Source organism: Desmodus rotundus, chromosome 5 (assembly GCF_022682495.2).
Source record: "Desmodus rotundus isolate HL8 chromosome 5, HLdesRot8A.1, whole genome shotgun sequence".
NCBI lineage: Eukaryota > Metazoa > Chordata > Mammalia > Chiroptera > Phyllostomidae > Desmodus > Desmodus rotundus.
This window is the reverse complement of record NC_071391.1, coordinates 119,261,289-119,285,550: the sequence shown is the minus strand read 5'-3', so window position 1 is coordinate 119,285,550 and position 24,262 is coordinate 119,261,289. Positions and strand designations below refer to the sequence as shown.

Genomic DNA, 24,262 nt, shown 5'->3' with positions numbered 1-24,262 from the left:
CAGCCTCTGACCTCCCATGGATGTGGGCAGGGCAAAAATCACAAGCCAAGGAAGCACAAAGGGGTCTGGAAGTTCAAGGAAGGCAGAACTGACTCCAGTCAGGAGGAATTAGACCTTCTAACAAAAAAATGGGCCTTAAGGAACAGGAGGAGAGGAAGAGTGGGAGCAGAGAGGGGCAGGAGACAGGCAGGGGCGCAGGGATGAGGGTATGTGGGGTTGGGAGGTGAAAAATTCTGCTGTGCTCTCCTGTGGTATATAAGCTTTGAAAAGACATGGGACGTGGTACTTGGTCCCAGTAGCATAGTGAATGGTATAGATGTGGCCAGAGGCAAAGCTCCTCCATAGGGGTTGCTATCTCTTCTCCACAGAGGCAGGAAGTGAAAAGTACCTACCTCGCACAAAAATGCTTTTCTTTCGATCCCTTCAGACAGAAATTGTGGTCGAAGCCACTGATGTGGAACTCCTGCAGGTGTTTTCCAAGCTCCACTGGCTTCCTCAGGTCAAATGCAGTCCCTTGCACGGGAGCAACCTCTCCTGGTGGGAAGAGGCAGAAAAAAGGGTGATAAATGCGCAGCTCTTTCCAGGTATTCCAAAAGTCCACTGTTCTCCCCTCTCAGGCTTCATTTCAATTTGTAAAGGAGATAGGAGCCCAGATCCTAAGAAGGAGAATGAGTTAAGATTTTTTTAAAAATTGTGAGATGCTCCTGATTGCAAATATAGTGGTCATAACATTCAGAATCATTCACATGTGAAAAAAAAAAAAGCAAGAATCAAGGAAACGCATAGTTTCCACTGTCAGCTAAGTTGGATAAAGGGTTGTTCCATCCACAGAGTCGACCACTTTGTTGACATTTCTCGCTTTATTGCTGAAGTATCCCAGGGCTCATAACCAAGCACTAATACCTGGCAGTGGCTAACCAGACACCATAAATGTCCCTGAGAAGAGTGATTCTCATATCATTTGGGGCCATTATCAGCCCAAGGGACACGGGCAACGACCCTTCCCCAATCACTCCGTGCAGACTCATTCTAAACTGTAATGGGGGCTGTTAATGACAACACTGGGACAAATGAGTTGACTGGGACAGCCCAGGTCAAACTGGGATGTGCGGCCACTTTACTGTTCGCCAGTTTCAGAGTCAATGCTTGGAATGAAAGCTCTGTGTCTCCAGGAGTGACCCCGGGAGGAGTTCGGGTCCGTGAGCACCGTGTGTGTGTGTGTGTGTGTGTGTGTGTGTGTGTGTGTGTGTGTAAACCGGCTTTTTCAAGCTTTGGAGCAGTACATTTGTTGTAACCAAGGGACATCCTGAAGCCTCTTCACGATGGTGTGGGTGGGGTCAGCCCTGAGGGAAGACACTGCAGTGTGGGGCCCCTCAACTCTCACAGGTCAAAGCGCAGAAGGAACCTGGACAGGAGCCCTGTCTCAGGTCATCACACACCAGTGCCCAGTCAGGAACATGCCTTCCAGTGTCACAGAACTCAAGGGTGCTGGGACCAGAAGGGTTTCTCAGAGCCCGTCTGGCCCAAACTACTCGTGTAACAGACGAGGAAAACGAGACCCACATAACTCGATGTCATCAAACAATCCCCTACGGTATCAACATACTGTACTTCATTAATTTAAGACCCTCATTTCCACATTTTAAAATCTCTGAAATCATGTTACAGTTTAACTGGCAGGTTTTTCTTTCTTCACAGGATGTAAAATAATGACTTTCCAGTTGATGGCATCTTAGAATTGATTAAACACGTGAAAATAGTTTGCCATATTCTCTGCTGTTTGAAAACCGCTGAACAAGTAATCAGGGATTTGAGAGCAAAAAAGAGAAGTCAGGATGACTTTGTGAGTGGTTTCAACTAGAGATTAAAGGGAGAGAGATCCTCTCTCAACAGACAGTGCTCTGGACATGCTCGCCAAAAGGCTGCAATATGGATCGTATGTGGCCCTGAAACAGAGCTGTTTGCTTGGTCACCTCTCATTCTCTTCCTAACTTCCAGGTCTCTTCTTCCCTAGGGGCTAGGCCCAGCCATTTCAAACAGGGAACATGGATATTTTGAAGTTAGTTCACTTAGTGTGGTTTAGTGTCAGAGCCACAGCCATGGACTAGGAGCCATTCACTCGGTCACTCTTTCGCTCAATCGACATTTATTAAACACAGACTGTAGGCCAGGCACTCTGATGGGTAGGGGCAGTACACAGATCAATGAGATGTGGAATCGGCGTGCGGTTTGGAGGAAGGGATGGACATATGAGCGACTCATAATCCCAGAGAGTGAAGAATGCTCCGGTGACAGCACAGCTGGGAGAAAGGAGACAGGCAGTGTGAGTGGGTGGGCTTGGGGGCAGACTGGGGAAATTCCATGGAAGAAATGACAAAGGTTGTTGAGCAGAGGCTTGAGGTGAGATCACGTTAGGTTGAATGGGTGAGGAAGGCAGAAGACCTGGAGGAAACAGCTTGAGTAAAGGTGATAGGGAGTTTCCATTACATAGAATTACAATGTTGCATATGTTATAATATTCCCACTTATTATATAGTCCAATACATAATATAATATCATTCTATTATTTAGTTATTTTCTATATATTCCTAGTTTTAGGGGTTTGATTTCCTTTTGATTCGAGTTACTAAGAGGTCAATGTTGGCTGTATTATATTTCATGAAACCACCTCAGGTTTTCTTAATGAGCTTGGATATGTTCAATTTTTGGTGAACCTTCATTGCAAATTGCATCCTTTATTATTACAAGGTGTCTTCTCTTATGTGATTTAATGTGTTCTGTCCTAAAATCAGCTTTTACTGAGGTTAAGATTGAGACCACTGCTACTTTAGCTTTCATTTGTTTGGTGTGCTTTTGAATTCTCATATTTTCTACCCTCTGAGTCACTTGGTTTGTACACAACATTCTGTTGGGTTTTGCTCTGTGATTCAACCTGAGAAATTTCGTTTAATAGGGACATTGTGTGACATTAATATGACATATGTTCTAAGTGTTCTTTTTGTGTCCTTATATTTTATGGCATGCTTTCTGTGTTTATAAATTCTAGTTAATTTTTAAAAAAACCTTTTACTATATGGTCTGTGTTTGTGTGTGTTTCTGATCATTTAGAAAGTGTGTATTTTTTAGTGGTTACATCTATACATAAGTAGCCTTAATATAATGTGTGTACTCTTAATCTCCTCTTTCTTAGACAGAATATGCCTAGCTTCTGCTGTCTCCCCTTTCCTCCTTCCTCTTGCTGAGTTGGGTTTCTGACGCTTTCAACTCTATTCTGAAGACAAGGACTTTTGTTTCCCAGTAGATGGTGCTAGAGACACGATATAAAGAGCTTGCTCTATAAACTAAACTTCTACTTCATCTGAGTTCAGTCATCTAACCCCTGCTCTTTTCTGGGAGAATTAATAGTTGAACTTTTTGGATCTCTAAGGCCAAAGGCCAAATCTTGGATAGTGACCCAAGGCATTATTGTCCTATAAAGTCTGGGTGACCAACCACCTCCCACAGTGACTTTTAAAAAGGCAACACTGTTTCTTCATGAAACAATTAGACTGGGAAAAAGAAGCAGCTGTTCTCCTGGGCTCAAGATTTTAATTTTACCAACCCATATGCTGAGTGGTAACTTATGATGCTTTCTTCCCTTATACGGTGTTCTCAGTACTTAGTTCTTCCCTAAATTTATACTTGACTCTAACTCTAACCCTTATGACAGCTCCACTGTGATTGCTGAGGTCGGTCAAGATTATTTATTTCACTTGACTTGGAAAAAAGAAATGGAGGTTTCGTGACATAAGGACCCAGGCCACATTTCTGGTCTGTTTACCTGATATGGAGCAATCTACAAATTAGTGATTACTTCAGCTTTTCTCTCTGTAAAACGCAGCTGCTATTATTTGCTGCCTTATACATCACGTGGAAATATTTGATCACCGATTTGGTTAAACATATGTAGGAGGAAGGCATAAATAAAAGAGCCACATTTCACCTGGCTGGTGTAGCTCAGTGGATTGAGCACGGGCTGCAAACCAAAGGGTTTGCCATTTGATTCCCAGTCAGGGCACATGCCTGGGTTGCAGGTCAGGTCCCCAGTGGGGACCAAGTGAGAGGCAACCACACATTGATGTTTCTCTCCCTCTCTTTCTGCCTCCCTTCCCCTCTATCTAAAAAAAAAAAAAAAAAAAAAAAGCGCCACATTTCAGAGTAACATATATAACACAAAGAGCAAAGATTAGAGAGGGTAAGACCTCAAGAATGACAGAGCAGTCCTGACCTAAAAAATGAGAACGTTGGGATAATTCCAAAATGAGATTTTTGCTAAATAAGAAGAAATCAAAAGAAAAGGTTCCAATCTGTCTTTTCCAGCCTCTTGCCCTGACACATTCCCTCACGTGCCTAGCGCTCAGGCATATGGAAAACTTGGAATTTGTCCCCTCGATTCATTGAATCTTTGGGCCTTTTTGCATAACCGGAATGTCCTTCCTGTACCTGCTACATCCAACCACACTCTGGCAAAGTCCACTGGACCATTTAAGAGCACTCTCTAATGCCGTTTTCTTTGTGGATTGTAACCTCCACCGTGAGGACTAATTCCTTTTTCCTCTTTGTTCCCATCATATTTTGAACATACTGAGTGAAGTGGAGGCTGAAAAAGCAGGGGCAACAGTGAATGAAGTAGCATCCTGTGACAAAGTCAGAATGAAAGATCTAGAAAGAACCTTAGGAATTGCCTCATCTAGTTCTCTCACTTTGCAGAGGATGAGGCCAGGACCCAGACAGCTAAAGGGATTTGCCCAAGGTGACACATCACCATAGTATCAAAGTCTTCGGGCCCCTACTCAGGTGCTTTCTACCTCACCCTGGAGTGACTTGGTTACAGCCCCTTCCACCTCACACCCAAGTGTTCTTGTTTGTTTTTTTAAAAATTTTTTATGGATTTTTCAAGAGAGAGAGGAAAAGACAGGGAGAAAGGAAGGGAGAGAAAGAGAGAGAGAGAGAGAGAAATACTGATTTGGTTTTCCACTGGTTTATGCACTCATCGGTCAGCTCTTGTATGTGCCCTGACTTAGGATCAAACCCGCAACTTTGGCATTTTGGGAGGGTGCTCTAAACAACTGAGTTCCCGCGTCAGGGCTTCTTGATTTTTTAATTGAAGAATGAATGTGCAGTTCTAACTTTGTGCTTTGGTGCTAAGAATAGAAGGAAATGTCAAAACAGCTCTCTCAGCAACTCTGAGTGTACAGAAAATGAAGCGGAAATGGAAAGGGCGCCCTCAGAGGTGATGTCACACATCACGTGACTTTGGTTTTGAAGCCACCAGAAAGCTGGGGTGCTGGCAGAGAGAAGCTGTTTTTCTAAAGAGGATTTCTTCTCCTGAAGGTTGGCTGAGTGCGCCTGAAGGTCTGAGCAGCAACACCTAGAAGACGGTGGGCTCCGACCCAACACTGGCGTTCCAGCTCTGGGGCACCGAGCAGCCTGAGGTGGCATTGTGCTTCCCCATTTCAGGAAAAATCTGACTGCGGGCACCACAAAGGACGCACTTGAGGTTACAGTCTGGATTCAGAATGAGATCTATTGGCAGCTGTGCGGTGGGGGGATTAATCAGAACTGGGTTTTGTTAGGAGGATAAAAAAAGAGGAAGGGGGCAAGGGAGCTGAGAGCATATGTGGAGGGGTGATTCTAATGAGGGACTGCTGACCACATCTGGGGGGAGTGAACTTATGAGGATGTGAGGGACAATGAGAAGGTGGCAGATCAGCGACGATAGGTTCTTGTAGCATGGGAGAATTATGGGAGCTGATAGACATCTCAAACAGTGCTCACGGAAGGCTGCAGTAAGAGCTGATGCCAAAGTCAAGGATATGAGCCAATGAGCACAGGAGTGAGCAGCTGAGAAGGGTGGAGGATAAGATCATTGGAAGAGAGGATGTCAAGAAGCTGAGAGGTCAGGGTATCATCAATACGGATAACGAGATCACCAAGAGTTATGACAAGAGTGACAGAGTGAGATACGCAAGGAATGAGAAGTGACTTGGAGGGGGGTCTATGGAGGACCTCAGCAAAGAGAGGTCCAGCGAGTGTCACTCTGGCAGGTAAAGCTGCCTCGTTCTTGCAAGATGAGGTAGACCTGATTCCAACTGGGAACAGAACGCTCTAACATTTCAGGTATCTGTCACAAGGCATTAAATTTTCTTCTTTCTATTTGCATTTCTGGAAGAGTTATAATTACCTGTCCTCTGGAAGGAAAGGAAAAACTCACTACCTTCATGAAATCCATCTGCCTTCATTCGTATCTCCTGTGATATGGGATTCTTACACATATTCTGTTAGGAGGAATCTGGCCTTTCCCTGTGACTACTTGTGGCAGATAGCACTTCAGAAAGATGGCCACACAGTATACTCCCCGTCCTACACGCTCCTCTCACAAGGTGAGGTCGACACTCCTTCTCTGAGAGGTGGACCTTTACAACGGCCTCCACCAATGGACTGTGCGCAGTGATGCTAGCTGATTTCTGAGGCCGGGTTATTAATACAGAATGACTGTGGTCTGGCTCTCTGTCTGTCGGGACATCTGCCCTTGGACCCCAGCCTGCCATTGTCTAAGGAAGATCAAGTCACATCATAAGGCCACGTGTCAGGTGTTCTGGCTGCCGGTCCCCACTAAAGTCCCCGACCAATAGCCACCATCAACTGCCAGACATGTGGGTGAACGAAACCTTCTGGTGATTCCAGGCCACAGCTCTAATCTGCCAGCAGAGGCAATATAATGTGCTGTGTAAATCCCTGACCAACAGAAACAAAGAGAGATAATGAACAAGGTGTTGAAATAATTCGTTACATAGCAGTAGATAAGTAGTACACTGCCTCTGGATGTTTTCACTTCCTGGCACTGCCTTAAGTCCTGGTGGGAGGTTAACGGCCCCTCCCGGTCCCCCCTTTTTAACACAGGATGCTTTTAAATGATTCTAACTTAAGGATACTAATCCTTGCAGTTATTTTTGGATGAAGAAAAAACAAATACAAATTCATTAGGTTACTCATTTCTTAGCATCTTCTACATACCAGGCATTAAACTAACCTCAGGGAGTCTAGAATCTGATCAAAGAGACACAAAAAATTGAAACTTAGAGGAGAGAGTGACAAGAGCAATGAATGGCACTCAAAAGCTCTGGTGGAGCAGGAAGAAGCAGCACCTAACGCAGCCCTGGGGGTCAGGAAAGGTTTTCCCCAGGTCAGGGCAGAAGCCTAATCTTGAAGGATACGTTGGGATTGGCTAACTGGGCAAGGCACAAGCACAGGAATGGACTCCTACCACCTGTGAACTTGTATTTGGCACACAGACATTTACATTACACATATTCCATGGGCTCCTAGCTCTGATTTAATTTGTTTTTGGCAAAAGATTTAGGGAATGGAGGAAAAGGTGAATGAGTTCTTGTAGATTCCTGGTCAAACACTAATGTGGTGAAATGGGATTTTTTGGGTAACATCTGGGCATGAACACTTTCTCAGCATCTGACAGAAAAATTCACCTGGGGTGAATTGTCATTCAAAGCTTTTAATTTCCCATCATCTGAAATAGCTCTTTTCTCTGCCTGGCGGCCCTCGTGCCTGACTCCCTGAGATGAACAGATGGTCACTGCAGGAGTCACTGCATCTCCACGTCCGTCCATTTAGGCCCCTTTCTTCCTGGCAGGTCCCTTTCTCTGTCAACTTCACCCAACCCAGTAACACCATTGCAGGAATAAAATCGTGGTCCCACCAGACAGTCCTCAGCACAGGTAAGTCCTGTTTGTAATAACAATTTAAATGATTTTGTGAAAAGAGCAAAGAAAAAAAAAAGGAAATCTGGCATAGACTTTGTAGAAAAATTGGGAGTAGGGAGAGTAGGAGGATATTGTCTCCAATGATATTTTTTTCTCCTTTTAAAAATACTTGAAAATATTACATCATTTAAAAATTATTTTCTATGATTTATCCTATATTTTGATTTACAGATCTAGGTACAATACCTTAGGATTCAGACAGACTTACTAACTGACCTTGGATAAGTTTGTATGCCTCTGAGATTCAATGTCGCCACTTATATAATGGAGGTAATACTGGTATCTACCTAATACAGATACTGTGAGGTTTAATTGAGAGAATGCTATGACGGAGGTCATTCTCTAGACTAGAACTTGGCACACAGTTCTTTCACTCTCCCTCTCCCTCTCTCTTTCTCTCTCTCTCACACACACGTGCTTCAAAAATACAGAGAACAGAGAGAACAATTGTTCATTATAACACAATTCATGCAAAGGAAAGGTGCATTCCTGCCTCTAGGGGGCAGTGCCATTTTCATTAAAAAAGAATTGTTTTTTCGAGCTTCCTTACAAATTGTTCAATCTAGAACAATAGATTTTAAACTGACTTTTTGAGCCATGGATTCCTTTGAGCATAGTATAAAAGTTATGGGCTCTCTCTCCAGGAAAGTGCACACACTCACCCACAGAATGTTCCCAGGCCCCCCCGAGGCCCAGCCAATGTGCGCCTGGTTAAGAATCGCTGACCTACAGGCTGGTGGATATGTTCTGTCTGCACTGCTGCTTGTTACCAAACGAGCTGCTCTCTCATGACCTTATACTGAAATGCACATTTGGAATGATGCAGTCAAACAGCCTCAGGTGTTTGGCCAAGAAATGCAGCCTGGGAGTCTGCTGGCAGATTCCTCCTATTGCAATGCAGCAAAGGCTCTGCATAACAGAGCAGGGCCTCCTCCTGCTTCTGATTCCTCCGCATTCTTGTAGCATGTACAACAGACTAACATGTGACAGGGACAGAAGCTTGTCTTAATCTGAGCAAATCAACACCTTTTGGAAATTGCCCCCAGTGACAGCTCAGAAAATGGGGCTGATTAGGCACACTGTGTCCTCCTGCGTTGCAGAGGATATCGGGGATCAGCATCAGCAATTACCATCCTCAGCCTCCCAGGAGCATCCTGCTCACCTGTTTGGCAAAGTCAATGGATATTAGAATGGATTTGAGAGCCAAGCAGGCCTGGGTTTAAATCCTGGCTTTCTTTGCTGTAAACATTTGTCAAAGTTGCTCCGCTTCTCTGAACCTTGCTTTCCTCTTGTGTCAAACGGGGAGAACGAGAGTATCTACTTCATGGGATTATGAAAATTAAACAAGATAAAGCACGTAAAGTGCTCAGCAGCCTGCCGTCTGCAGGAAGTACTCAGCAATATAGCTGAGTATGGACTGTAGCTGAGGGTGATAACAGCACAGACTTTGGGCTTAGGGAAACTTGGCTCCACCTGTTTAACTTTGTGCAGGTTACTTGACTTCTCTGAATGTGTCTTCAACTGAGAGGCATATCTGAAGCATAACACCTGTTTCAAAAGGTAGTTCACCCCTGACTGGGGTGGCCTGGTTGGTTGGGCATCGTTCTGCAAAGCAAAAGGTCGCCGGTTTAATTCCTGGTCAGGGCACATGCCTGAGTTTTGGGTTCAATCCCCAATTGGGATGCATTAGAGAGGCAACTGATCGATATTTCTCTCACACATCAATGTTTCTCTCCCTTTTCCTCCCTCCCTTTCCCTCTCTCTAAAAATAAATAAAATCTTTTAAAAAATGTCTTTTAAAAACAGGTAATTCAATGTGCTTAGGTGTCTGGAGCATATTAAACATGAGTAAATTGTGGTGACAATGATGATAATGGTAATAATAATACTTACCAGTTATAAAGTCCTTAATAAATGCCAGGAACTCCCCTAAGCATTTTACACATGTTGCCTCATTTCATCTTTACAACCAATGAGGTAGGTCCGATATTATCTCCACTTGACACAAGGGGTCTGCAGAGCTTAAATAAATTGTCCAAGTTCACAGCACTGGCAAGGATTTAAACCCAAGTCTAGATCTGAGTCCATGCCCTTAACTGCTGCGTTTTCCTGATGATAATGTGTCAAAATCAGCTCTCTGAACACAGCCATTCAGGGTTATACCAAGGACTCGCTTTACTAAGATCAGAGGCATTTTCCATTTCTGGCTGGAATGTCCTCGTCTGCCCCCATCAGTTTAGTTTCGTAGCATGCAGGGAGCACAATGCCCAAAAGCAGGGACGCTGCTAGGCCAGATGGGGATCAACGAGACCAAAACTGCCTTCCACAAATCCCTCTGACCCCAGTGGGCTCAGTCTGCCCACGGCCGCTAACGGCTCTAGCGTGAGAGGGACGGCGCCTCTGCGTGACCACACAGAGAGATAGCGCTCAGGTTTGCTTGATGATTTCGAAAGGGGAACACGCTGGGGCAGAATAATTTTCCTGCAAGCTTGTTTTGCTTCTTCCCAGAACCTCACGCCTCCCGCTGTCCTCCAAGAGTCACAAGGCTCCCCCAGTCACAGTACACAGGAAGCCGAGAGGAACACCAGGAACAGGTGGCTGACATCCTGACACCACGAAAAGGATTCTAGCTGAACATAGCCAAGTTGCATTAATGGCCCGGGGTCAGAGAAGAGAACCAGTCAAGGAGAGAGGGGAGAAACCAGCCTTTCCGATCAGTTGGCACAGTGGCAGCACCAAGTAATGGCTTCATGTGGGGGATTGAGCCCCTCTGATTTCCATCAGTGCTCTCCCTTCTTGCAAAATGCCCTAAACAAACATGCCACCTTAGTTTCAGAGCATGCCACAGTCTTCCTTCGAAGGAGATGGCTGCCCCGAGCTCCCCCTACATAGAAATGTCAGCTCCATCACAGCTGCTCAGCCTCCTGTGGTTTAGGGGGAACACAGAAGGCTTGTGTTTGTACAAGTGGAGTTGGAGGCTGGGAGCCACGACATGCAGGGCCAGCCTATCTGCACAGCATGCTTGTCATCCTCTCCAGGATGTGTGTTCGCAGACCCTGCATTCTGCTTGTTCTTTGCATCTGGCCTGCCCAGAGGGTCAATTCCACAAGTTACAAATTTAGGAGATGCTGCCTGTTCTGGGGAGAATCTGGAATGGAGGCCTGAAAGTGGGGAGGAAGATGCTCACCAGGAGCCCGACATAGATATATTCAAATGCAAGTCTTTCCCAGCCACCCCCTAGGCCTGACTGGGTTACAAGGCTGATGGGTTAGAGGGCTTCCCAATCTTCCCCAGACTTCTGGAGACTGAGCATCTGGGCTTCTGTGAGCAGATCTGTAAGAAACCGGCAAGTGGCCTCTGAACTGTGGACGATCTAGATGAAGATATTGAAGGTATTCTTCTCGGACAAGGACGAGAGCATGAATGTGAAGCTAGGAGGCAGTCACTTGAGATGACAGAACCAGGAACCCAAAGGACAGTGCAAAGTGGGGGTAAAGCACTGATTGCAACAAGATGAAATGTACGGATAACAGCAACAGAAAAGGTCCTGCATTTATGCCCCCCAAAATAATAAAGACGTCCTGGCTGGTGTGGCTCAGTGGATTGAACACTGGCCTGTGAACCGAAAGGTTGCCGGTTCAATTCCCACTCAGGGCACATGCCTGGGTTGCAGGCCAGGTTCCCAGCTGGGGGTGCATGGGAGGCAACTGATCGATGTATCTCTCACACGTTGATGTTTCTCTCCCCATCTTTCCCCCCTTACCCAATTGGGATAATATAGCCCCCACCTCATGAGGTCATCCTGAGGATTAAAACAGTTAATGGAGGCAAAGTGATGATGACGGTGACCGTGGTGGTGATAGCTAAAGACGGATGGTTCTTGGTAGAGCGCCGCGCACCCAGGCTCTTAACCATCCGAGCTCACTAACCTCGTGAACGCTCGGGCTAACAATTACTGACTGGGGAGATGTGGCTGAGCTGCAGCGTGTGTGAAAATGACTTTAAGGATGTGGTTGTCAGTAAGTTCAGGAAGAGTCACGTAGGGTGTAATGAGGTGGAGACAGTTTTCGGTTACTTTTTTCTGTATAGGCATCACAGACAGAGAGACGCACAGAAGCGGGCCCAGAGGAGAATGAGCAGATGGCCAATTCACAGCCTAAGAAAAATGGCTGAGGACCTGGGGATGTGCTGCCTGAAAAAGAATGACTCAGGGTGACATGATAGCTGCCTTCGAAGGCCTGGAGGCCTCCCTCTTTTTTACGTCAAATTTTTAGCTTATCTCCTGAGGCCACTGGCCAAGAGCAGCTCTTTGCAGGATGACCTGCAGAAAATGGCTTTTGATAAGAGAGGGGCAGAGGAGGGTGTGTGAAGTGTGGAGAGGGGAGAGAGAGAAAGGTAACGGAGGGGGAGGCAGCAGGACACAGGGTAATTGGGAGGGGAGCAAATGGGGACAAACTGGTGCCACAAGGGAAAAAGACACAAAGGTCGCCTGAGGCTAGATGGGGCTTGGTAGAGCCTCTTCAACAGCTCCTCAAAGAGCGGACACAGCGCCACGTCCCCTGGAGATTTTAGAAACTTGGATGCAGAGACTCCACCCCAGGCCAGCTGATCAGAATCTGCATACGAACAAGTTCCCCAGGTGATCTGTGTGTACATTACAGGTGAAAGGCACTGGGAGGGGGAGGTCATTTAAGGGAGACCCAGCCTCAGATGTGCTGTGCATTCATCTCAGTAAGAAAAGGGCGGGGAGGAATGCTGGGGCAGTAAGAAGAGCCCTGGAGTCTGGTCTCCCTGGGGATGGCCCAGCTGTGCTTCTAGCCCGGCTGCTCCAGTTCTGTTTCTTTGTCCGGTAGGCTTCAGAATAGTGAGTCAAATCTGCACAAGGAAGCCAGAGGTGAGGGGCTCTTGGGACACCTAATTAAGCAATCTTGGTTAAATCATCTCTAGAATGTCTGCTATTATTTTAAGAAACAATATAAGGAGGATGATCATTAAAAGTAACACTCTAGGAGGGAATTTTTACTTCATTCCAGTGGTTGGCAAATAAAGCACCTTGGGATTTTTTGGTAAAGTAACTTTTCTACAAATCTTCAAAGATCACACCACGTCAAAGCTTGTCTCTGCTGCTGTTTTTCCCCTTTCCTCTGCTGATGCCTTTTGGGTTTGCCACTTTATTCCACTGCTCTGTTGGTTGTTTTTTCTCTTTCCCCTGAGCATTTTCTGATTTTACGTTGACTTGTAGTGGGGGAGGGTACTGCTTCTGGATATGACATGCCACCTGAAGCATAAAATGCTAAACCCAGTTACATGGTGTTTTCAGGTGAGAAGGCAATTTTACACTTCACGGAAGGCAGAAAATTTTCATGCAGAGAATGTTTCCATTCCAGACTCCCCTCAAGATGGCATCCAGGGATTTGCCGCCATTTGAAAGTTGTTACTGTGTATTGGTCTGTAGCCTTCCGCAGGGGCACTCCCATGAGACCCGCCATGTTCTCCAGGTCTTGGGGGCCCCCCTGCCATGGCGTCCATCAGGTCTCCATGTTCTTTGCTGCCTGCCTGGGCCCACTGTCCATGACCTGAGCCACTTGGTTAGTGACACTCCTCTTGACTTACCTGACACCCTGTCCTGCTGCCCCTTCTACATGACAAAACCCCAGCTTGGGATCATTCCACAGTCCGCCTTCTCTGATCCTCCCTCCATGCTGCTGGGAGGATGGGAGAAAACCCCTGGAAGCACCAACTGAGGCCACCACGAGTCCGTGGTCTCAGTCCTCACCTGGATTCTCGGCACTCTCGAGCATTTCACTCGCCCTCAATTGGCTCCTCTCCCCCAAAAAACCTCTTCCTTGATCCCACATCTCCACCTTATGGAGGCACCTTCTCTTCTTTCTTGCACAGATTTTTGAAAGCATATTTAACCCCAGTGGCTTCTAGATGGACAGGCTCCCTGGCCCCGTGCTAAAGCAAATGAATCAGAGCCTCTGGGGCGGGGCCTGGGGTGCTGTGTTCAAGGAAGGTGCCTTAGTTGAACTGCTCATCGGCCTGTACTCCCTGACTCTCCCTCCTCATTTCCAGTTACTCCTTCGGCTGTCACAGTCTGGCATCCACCTGCTCCACTCTATGAAATGGGGTCAGCAGGAATAGCCACTACAGCGGAGGAACTCCCTGGCTTGACCTCTCCGGAATGCTGACGCTGTTGGTCACTCCAAGACTTCTGGTCACCCTTTGTCCTTTGCCTCTTCCTTTCACCCTCTTCCTTGGTGCCTTTAGTGTGAGACTTTCTTGCACCTTAAATATTGGCGGTGGTTTTCTCGAGTTGCCTTGGGTGCAGTCCTCAGACTACCACTCTTCTCAGTCTAAGATTCCACATGGCTTAATCTACAAAGTACAGGCTGGTTTATGTCTCCTGCTCTCATCTCTCCCTAACAACAGTGCCCATCTGTCCAGCTGCTTGCTGGACCTCACCTGGATGCCTCACAGGCATCTTAATCTCAAATATTTTCCAGACCAAATCCATGTCTCCCCTGTCCCTCCCTGTCCTCCACTCTGCCACCATGCCAGCTCCTCTTCCTCCTCCTCCTCCTCCTCTATTTATGACTCCCTTAATATCTCCTTTTCTAATCCCCAGAAGCTGCCCTAGAAACCTAGGAGTTATCATATAGCCTTCCTGTTTCTTCATCTGCTACACTCAATTCCAGCCTCCTGATTTTCCCTCTTAAATACTGTTATAAAACTACATTTCTTCCTTCTGCCCTCTGTCATCTTTTGCTTGGACTACTAAAATAGCCTCTTCCCTGGTCTGCAGTCAAGCCCCACCCCCAACAGCTGCTGGGTGGTATTTCTAAAATGCCAGTCTCGCTGGGGCAATCCTCTGGCTTGAAACACTTCAAAGTACTCCATGATCTACAGATAAGTCCCAGCTCCTTGGGGTGGCAAGGAGGGCCCACCATGACTGCGTCCAGCTGCAGGGCTGGGACCAGGATGAGGCAAGTGAGGACCTAGCATGCAAAATGTAAGGACACACTCACTCTCAGGAGCTGATCGTGCAGGTGCACAACCCCAAGAGTGAGTGCTGTCTTAAATTTTGCACCTCGGTGCTGCACGTCTCTTGCCTCACCCTGCCCCCCGCCCCCGCCCAACTGCCTGTCTAGCTTTAGAACTCTCACTCTCCTTGTTGCTAGATCTTTACAGACACTAAGAAGCTTCTTGCAGCTGAAGGTGATCTCGAGAAGGCCTCCTCTACCCTGGCCTCTGTGCTTCCTTAGTCCCCAGGCCATTATCTCTGTCCCTGTCCTGACCACATTGGATGGTCTTCTAATGTGACCTGGGCACATTAGAAGCTTCTCAAGTGCAGAGATAGTGCTCAGTCATCTTTCTATGACCAGCGCCCGAGGCAGTATATAGCGATCAGTAGGTGCTCCATAAATGTTAGCTAGACAGTATGCAAGCCTGCTGTAGGAACTCGCTTGAGTCAGCCTTCCAGCCCACGGTGCAAAGCCCAGTCACCTCTCAGCCCCTTCACAACACAGTGACCTCCAGGATGGCTGTGAACTGAGGATGAACTAGAGTCAGTCCCTGCCCAGACCCAGGGTGGCACAGGGGGAGGGGCGTAAAATCATCAGCTATGGGTAGTAGTCAGAGCTCTAGCAAATAACTCTTTTGACAAACTTACTTAATGTCAGTCTCAAATTTTCACAGGAATTATGCAATGCCTGGCCAAGTGCTAATTTCTGAACCTTCTTCCTGCCAAATTTCCACTGTGCTGGCTCACGTTTGCCAATCTCGCAGCAGTGATGTGCTTTCTAGCAGGAACACAAGGAGCTTTGGGAGTTATTCCTGGGCCTCGTAAAACTCTTCTTGGGATCGTTTTATAGAATGATTCAGCAACATGGCCCCTTGGAGAGCATCACTGCTACCAGGAGAGGTCCTCAGAGTTTCTGTACTGAACGTCTTGGAACACTGTCTAGAGGGACCTGCCAGAGAAGAAACAGCTCTAGGGTAAATAACATGCCGTAAGATCCAGTATCACGAGTTTCCCTCTCTTAGTGTCATTCAAGTCTTTTCTTAACTCTAGCTTTATTTCTTTGGGGACAAGACCTGTGCTATGTATGTGGCTATATGTTCCCCGTGTCTATTTTGCTCCACATTGCTTCCCTGGGGGCTGGCATAGTACCTGGCACATAGGAGGTACTTGATATCAGCTGGAGAAGGAAAAGGGGAAAAGGAGAATTGGGAACGGACTTGGAGGGGCCCGGCTGCGAAAGTGCAGAGCTAAGAGTGAAAACCAGAACACCGAGCTCTGGCTTCCCGCTCACAGTGAGGGCCCAGCGCACCTGCAGCTCCTACATTCTACACACTGATGGCCAGGCCTGGAATCCCAACAGCACCAGGGGCTGGTGGACACTGGAAAGCAATTCCGCTCCTCTGATCGAGCAGAGACAGAAAAGCCAGTCCTCCAGCCTAGACTCCTGGCTGCTCTTGCTCCTCCAGGGAAAGCCTTGGGGAAGTTCCTTTTCTTCTTGGTGGGCCATCTTCCCCCTATAGCTAGCCTTCCAGCTCCCTTCAGAAAATCTGACAACAACAGAAATTTAAAAACCACCCTGAAGATCACAAAAAAGGAAAACAATCTAGTGGTATTCTCAAAAGCAATGATGACACGGATGTACGATCATACACAGAAAACCCATAAACTGTCATTGCCTTGAGGGAGGAAAACAGACGAGAAAAACCCTCTGTGCACTTAGATGGTGCTGCCAACTCACACAGGTTTTACAGTTTCAGGAGCTCATGGACCCCTTGAAGTTCTTCCATCCTCTTCCCAGACATGGAAGTACAGACCCTGGCTGAGAAGATCTGGGTGAGAGGGCTGTGTGGTCTCTGAATCAGTGTCAGAAATTGTCAGGATCGCAAAGGTCAACTCGTGTAACGTCACCTACTGAGATTTTACAGAGGAGGTCACGAAGCCCACAGAGTCTTCATGGCGAACCCAAGGGCATAGCTGGTGACCAGCGGAACTGAGACCTGCAGGCATCCAGGTTTTCTGGATCCCAGTTATTCCACGGTACTGTTTCAATGTATTATGTGGAAAACCAATGTAAAGAAGGGAAAAGAGTGGGGAGAGACCGACTGGGGGGGAAAGGAAGGAGTAGGTATTCCTAGACTGTACAGACTGGCTGTTGCTTGGTTTCATTTTTTCAGTTTAGTGTAAGTTGGTTTTCTAGCTTCAAGCCAAAGAGACCAAGCCTGAGGCTCCCTGCTGGCTCCCTGCTTTGGAGCTGTAACTAAATCCTGAAAGGTCATCCGAGGTAGACTTGTGTTGGGGAAGACAAGGCAACTTTGGCACCAGATGAGCTCTAAACAGCTTATGTCATTGCAAAACCGCCGAGCAACAAAGAATCTACTGTGTCCAGGAAGTGGGGGAAAGATTTCTAAGGAGAAAGTATGAGCCCTGAAGAAAGAGTAGGGGTTTATGCATCAAAGAAGGGGGTACTGGGTGGGAGGGGGGCACTGAACCAGAGTGGGGTGGAAGTCAGGGTGGGAGAGATGAGTCTGGGAGGCAGCTGGTATCTGACCTGGTTGCCATCTAAGGGGGTTTTTAAGCAGGAGAGTATCAAAGTGAGATTTTCATTGTAGATCAGTAACTTTAGTAACCAAATGGGGAATAGCTCTAATGAGAGTTCCCCCCTCAATTAGAGAGCTATAGTCCAGATTCATTTGTTCATTCACTGATCCAAATTTATGAAGCTCATGGTACAAGCCAGACAAGAAGAGCCTAAACCAGGACAGAGATAATAAAGATGGAGCCATATAATCAATAATACATAATGAGGAAGCAGATGCAAGAAATACTTAGGAGTTAAACATCAGCAGGACCTGATGACTAACAGTGTAGAGCGGGGGCAGCATCCTGGTGGAGGGTCAAAACAAGTATGTCCCATATGTTAGAATTCTATTCAGTCTAAAGAAAGTTTCTGGAACAAGCTCCAGAAAGATTAAAACACGTAGATCAAAACAGTGTTCATTTGTGCCATCTTTGAACCAAGAGACTACTTTGGAGTTTGTTATTTCCCAGGGCAGAGACTTATACCTGCCCTAGGGAAGTAATTATAAAATTGACTGAACTGCAAGCTGAACCCAGAGAGGTTGAAATAAAATACACAGCTCTTGCTGGGTCTCTCCCCACAGTCTGTGGTAAGCCTTTCCTTACCAGAATTCTAATTTTGTCAAAGGGTTGCTTTCATGTAATTTTAGAATGCACTTTCAAAAACGGAGCACTGCAAGAATAGCAAGTGAACACAGATGGACTGTGGGAAAGAGTGGGTTGGGGTAATTTTTATAAAAGTAAAAGGTATCTTTTTTTCTCAAGAACAAGACAGGATTTTTCTAATGTTACTTTAAGATTCAAAGGACTGAGTCAAAGCATTCCCTTTTTGCTTTCTGAATTCCTTATCTGCAAATAAAGTGCAGCAAAAGAGAAAAGAAAAAAGCTATGTGCTGTAAATGTCTGTAAGACACATGCTTAGTTTCCTACCGTGTTGTCTACATAATAATGTCTTGCTGGGACATTGCCCAGATTGCCTCCAAGACTCACAGTTGTGTACGGCGAAAGGGTGACACGTAATATTTACAGCCCTGCGGGTGAATTTGTCCCTGGAGAAACTGAGGATTGTTTTTTCTCACCTGCTCGCATTCAGCTGGCTTAGTACCTGAGCAGGGCACCAGGGACCAGTTTTCCCTTGTTGCCCCAGGCAGGACACTCGACTCCCGTCCAGAAGCAACTTCCTGACACAGCAGCCCAGAGGTCTGGCCCTGGAGCGCTCTCTCTCTGGGGACATTCCTTATATACCTGTCCTTCCTGGTACAGGGCTTCCAGGAGCCACACTTCTGGGAAGCCACAGAGACAGCCCTGACAGCAGCAACCACACACACACGTGTGGGGGACCTGAAGACGCCTCATCACAGAGTGTGTGTGTGGCCATCCTAAGTACCAGCAAGAGCTTTACGGTCTGTAATTCTTTTTGTCTCCTGGTTTGCGGGTGAGCCAAATGCTCAGCCTTGCAGAGGCCTCAGTCGGGGCGCCTGTGGCGCAGCGAGGAGCCCAGTGAGCAAGGACCTTGTGCTCAAAACACCACCTCTGACCCCTAAGTGCCTGGAATCTCATCCAGAGCAGTAGCTTCAGAAGCTAGCTGATGGATTCTACCCGTTTATTCAAACTCTTTCTTTCTTTCCAGATCCTGGAGTCTTCCAGCCTAAGAAGACACAGGGGATATTGTTCGCCTGTGTTAGGAAGCTTCCAGGGCTGACAAAATGGCAGAAATTTCTGACGGGGAAAATGAGAGTGACCCTCAATTACTTGAATGGGCCCCTTTGAAGGCTTCTGATATTGCCACACTGACTGAGGCATTTCCACTGGACTTGGGAAAAGGGCAGCCTTTTAATAAGCAGCAGAGCAGAGAAAGGGGATGAAAGAAGCCATGTAATACAGGCTGTTGTCTTCCCTCTTTCACATGCCCCAAACACTCCCAACAGGAAAAGGGAGGGCCCAGCTGGTGCTCAAGGCTGTCACAGGCCTGCAGGCCCTGCCTGGGGTAAAGGTCCAGATGGGGCTGTAAGTTTAAGATGAGGGGATTTCATCCCATGTGCTGCTTGCTTTGGCTCCTGAAACTGTAGGCCAACTATCTCTTTCCTTTCTCTGTGATAACAGCCAATTAGTAAGCGGATGACAAATGAAATGGAGGCCAGGACTTCACCCCAACCCCAAACACACTCTGGGGAAGGTCCCTTTTCACTGACTACCAAGGCCACAGACTGACAGCTACTGTAAAACAAGGGGTGCTACCTTCTCCTGACAATGGGTTTTCCCATCACCTGAAAAACTATTTTCCAAGTGTCTGTAACCAAGGTGAAAAACACCCCCAAAGTTTAGATTTGCATCAGCATTTTCCTCCAGAACCACTCAGGTTACAGCTTTTATGAAGGCCAAACAGAAAGAAGGACTTGAAAAACAAAAACAAGTATAAATTGATAGCCACAAAAGGCAGGGGCCTGGGACTATGAAACATCTTCGTATCACAAGCTTAGAAGCCGGCCTAGGAGAGTGGGCAGAAAGTCCACAGAAGGCCGAACAAATGAGGCTAAGAAATCACAATTTGTCAGATGAAGCATTTGGCACAAGCCCACGTGGAATTCAAGGAATGAACTGACTAAAGGCCTCCGGGGTTAAAGTGTGGCCCCGAGCTTCCTCCCAATCCACCACATCCTCCTTCAGGAGCCGCTGTGTCAGACATGTTTAGCGGCTGTATGCTCTTGTGATGCTGGGTGCACTTGAGGGGTTCGTGGCTTCTTTTTTGGTACAATGATAAAGACTTTTCTCTCTAGCAGCTCCAAGGAAAAATAATGAGGATTTTTATGATCTTAGGAAGGCAGCTTTAAACAACAAACAAACACATGAACAAGGATTTGGGGTAGAAAGCAGAGGGTGGGGGTGGTGAGCAGAGTAACTGATTTATTTATTTTTTTTTAAAGATAGATTTTATTGATTATGCTATAACAGTTGTCCCACTTTCTTCCCTTTATTCCAGTGCACCCTGCACATGCCCTCCCACTCGCATTCCCCCCTTTAGTTCCTGTCCATGGGTTGTACATATAAGTCAGGGGTGTCAAACTCATTTTCACCAGGGGCCACATCAGCCTCGTGGTTGCCTTCAAAGGGCCGAATGTAATTTGGGGACTGTATTAGTGTAACTACTCCTTAACAGTTAAGCCAGATTTGGTTCTGCCACTGGGTAGAAACAGGTGCTGGGCTGGATAAAACAAGGTGGAGAGCCACATTGGGCCTGAGGGCCTTGTGTTTGCCACCTGTAATATAAGTTCTTTGGCTTCTCCATTTCCTATACTATTCTTAACCTCCCCTGTATATTTTCTACCTACCATTCATGCTACTTAGTCTCTGTATCGTTTCCCCCTCTCTCCCCCTCCCACTCCCCTGTTGATAACCCTCCATGTGAGCTCCATTTCTGTGATTCTGTTCCTGTTCTAGTTGTTTGCTCAGTTTATTTTTGTTTTTAGGTTCAGTTGTTAATAGCTGTTTGTTGTTATTTTACTGTTCATATTTTTTATCTTCTTTTTCTTAGATAAATCCCTTTAACATTTCATATAATAAGGGCTGGGTGAGGATGAACTCCTTTAATTTGACCTTATCTGGGAAGCACTTTATCTGCCCTTCCATTCTAAATGACAGCTTTGCTGGATGGAGTAATCTTGGATGTAGGTTCTTGCCTTTCATGACTTCAAATACCTCTTTCCAGCCCCTTCTTGCCTGCAAGGTTTCTTTGGAGAGATCAGCTGATCGTCTTATGGGAACTCCTTTGTAGGTAACTCTCTCCTTTTCTCTCGCTGCTTTTAAGATTCTCTCCTTATCTTTAATCTTGACTAATGTAATGATGATGTGCCTTGGTGTGTTCCTCCTTGGGTCCAACTTCTTTGGGACTCTCTGAGCTTCCTGGACTTCCTGAAAGTCTATTTCCTTTGCCATACTGGGAAAGTTCTCCTTCATTATTTTTTCCAATAAGTTTTCATTTTCTTGCCCTTCTTCTTCTCCTTCTCATTCTATGATTCAGATGTTGGAATGTTTAAAGTTGTCCTGGAGGTTCCTAAGCCTCTCCTCATTTTTTTGAATTCTTGTTTCTTCCTTCTGTTCTGGTTGAATGTTTCTTTCTTCCTTCTGTTCCACACTGTTGATTTGAGTCCCGGTTTCCTTCCCGTCACTGTTGGTTTCCTGCACATTTCCATAATTTCACTTAGCATAGCCTTCATTTTTTCATCTAATTTGCGACCATGTTCAACCAATTCAGTGAGCATCCTGATTACCAGTGTTTTGAACTGTGCATCTGATAGGTTGGCTATCTCTTCGTCACTTAGTTGTATTTTTTCTGGAGCTTTGATCTGGGCCTTTTTTTTTTGTCTTTGGGTGCTATTACATAGTAAGAGGCAGAGCTTTAGGTGTTCACCAGGGCGGAGCAACCTACGTTGCTGCGCTGTGACACTGTATGTGGGGGAGGGTCTGAGAGGGAGCAGTGGTGCTTACTCTGCTCTCTGCAGGTTTTCAGTCACTTCCCCCACTACCTACAAGCAAAGTGGGCCCTTCTGGTGCTTATTTTTTAGGTGGGTGGGCTTGTGTACGTTCTAGGACCCTGTGGGTCTCTCCAAGGAACTCTCCTGTGAGGCTGGGAGTTTCTCCCACTGCTGCAACCCCCACAGGTGTTTTCAGTTAGAGGGTTTGAGGCTTCATTTCCCCATGCTGGAACCCTGGGTTTCGAGATTTGTCTCACTCCCCATTTGTTCCTCCTGGTTTATCTGCACGTGAATATGGACCACCCGCTCCACCAGCAGCCACCTTGCCTTGAGTCCTCTCCACCAGGCTGTCCATATCTGCCCCTCCTGCGGGTCTGGATGAATGTTTCTTCTTTATCTCCTTGGTTGTCAGACTTCCATACAGTTTGATTTTCTGTCAGTTCTGGTTGTTTTTTGTTTTTAAATTTGTTGTTGTCCTTCTTTTGGTTGTGCAAGGAGGCACAGTGTGTCTACCTATGTCTCTGTCTTGGCTGGAAGTCCAGAGTAACTGATTTATAGTGAAAGCCATTCATGTACAAGGAGACCAAAGTTTATTGCTGATCTCTGACTTCTGACCCTCAATGACTTTCATGGCAGAGTCCTAGTGGATGTGAAGGGTGGCAGCAATGTCAGTAAATTGTTCTAGTAGGAGCTTCGTAGCATCACAGAATGTAAGAGCTACAAGTGACCCTACAAATTATTCATTCTCAGTCCAAGAGTCCATGATAAAATTTTCACTGATCCACAGAAAACTGGGATATATTTGGATAATCTATCACATTTCTTTAAAAAAACAAGATGAAGTCAATTTAAAGGATTGTTCTTTAGTCTAAGATGAATATTCCCCCACTTTTGTGGGATTAAAATATTCTTTCTTGTATGAAAAGATAGTGATTATAAATGGCAGTTTGGAATTTAAAGAAATAAATGTAGTCTATCTCTGTTCCTCCTTATTACCCCAATTAGTTTTTAAAATAGTTATTGAAATATAGCGTATGTACATTCTAATTAGTTTTAATAGCCCTATATCTATGATAGCTTTCTAACTTGGCAAAATGAAAAGTTGGGCAACTCCAGATAAGTCTCCCAAATTTTTTTTAAAAATTTCTTATTTACTGATTTTAGAGAAAGAGAAGAAGGGGGAGAGGGAGAGAGAGGGAGAGAGAGAAACACCGAGTTTCCTGCTCCACTCTGTCACGCACCCATTGGTTGACTCCTGTGTGCGCCCTGACGGGCGATGGGACCCACAACCCTCAGCACCGCAGGACAATGCTCCAATCAAATGGCCAGGGCCTAAATTATTGTTTAAAGAAAATTTGCTGGTCCACAAAATCGGATTGAGTTCCACACACCTCCTATTTGCAGAAAAGAAAATGAGAGTGTAGAGAGGTTAAATGTTAAGGCATCATCCATACACTGAAGGTCTCCTACTTGGTTAAGAGCAAAGCCAAGGCTCTAGAAGCAGGGCTCTTGCCTCCTACTCAGCCTCACAGGCGTTCAATCTAGTGGAGTATAGATTTGATTCTAAAACCACCTACAGTGCAAAACTGGGATGAGCACGATCTGATACAGTCTGTTAGATGGCATGTCAAGCCCCACTGTTACTTGTCACGATTATCTCTTGCAGTCATGACAAATAACCTTTATGCAGCATTAATTATGCATTTTTGTGACTTTTGTCTGATCAAAACTGAACAGAATAGCATAAGATTTTATAAATATATACAGATAACTATGCACTTAGTTCATCACCGCCACTTATAAGCTACTTAGTTCATTTTCTTCCTTATCAATCACAAAATAGCTGCCACCACCATTTTCTCCTTGCAGTTCACAACATGTAGTTCAAATGCATTAATTCTGCATCTAGGACAAGATGGGCTAGCTTACTCATGCCCCTGAACGGAGCCATGTCAATATACATAAAAATAATACGACGTGTCACCAAGACAAATGTAAAAGCCCTTAACCTGAAGGCAGGAAAACATTCAACACTGTGCTGCCAAAAATTTGAATCATTTATCTTGATTTCTCATTCTTATTCTAATTTGTTGCACAGTCACTGCATTTCGGAGTGTTTCTGATCCCTGCGGTTAACTGAACTCGCTGTTTAGTTGCAGGCCCGCATCCTCACCTTTTGCCTCCCAAACATTTCCATCTAGCAGCCATGAACACAACCCCATTGTTTTAAAGAGGCCAAGATAAAACGAAAGCCCTTCCCTAAAGCAAGGCTGATAACCAGTAAACTTAAAGTAGTATCTTACTTGGTGCCCTGGGCTTTTTTTTTTTTTTAATTTTTAAATAACTTTTGACTTACAGAATGGTTGCAA

At 45.9% G+C, this 24,262-nt stretch overlaps 1 protein-coding gene across 1 annotated transcript in view; it reads right to left on the bottom strand.

The window, feature by feature from the left end:
• The window catches only part of GALM (galactose mutarotase), a 49,059-nt gene that overhangs the window by 2,147 nt on the left and 22,650 nt on the right, over positions 1 to 24,262 (bottom strand). Inside the window, exon 5 of the mRNA XM_024552913.4 lies at positions 393 to 534. Within this exon, the coding sequence (XP_024408681.2) occupies positions 393 to 534 (142 nt within the window). The remainder of the gene's footprint in view (positions 1 to 392; positions 535 to 24,262) is intronic.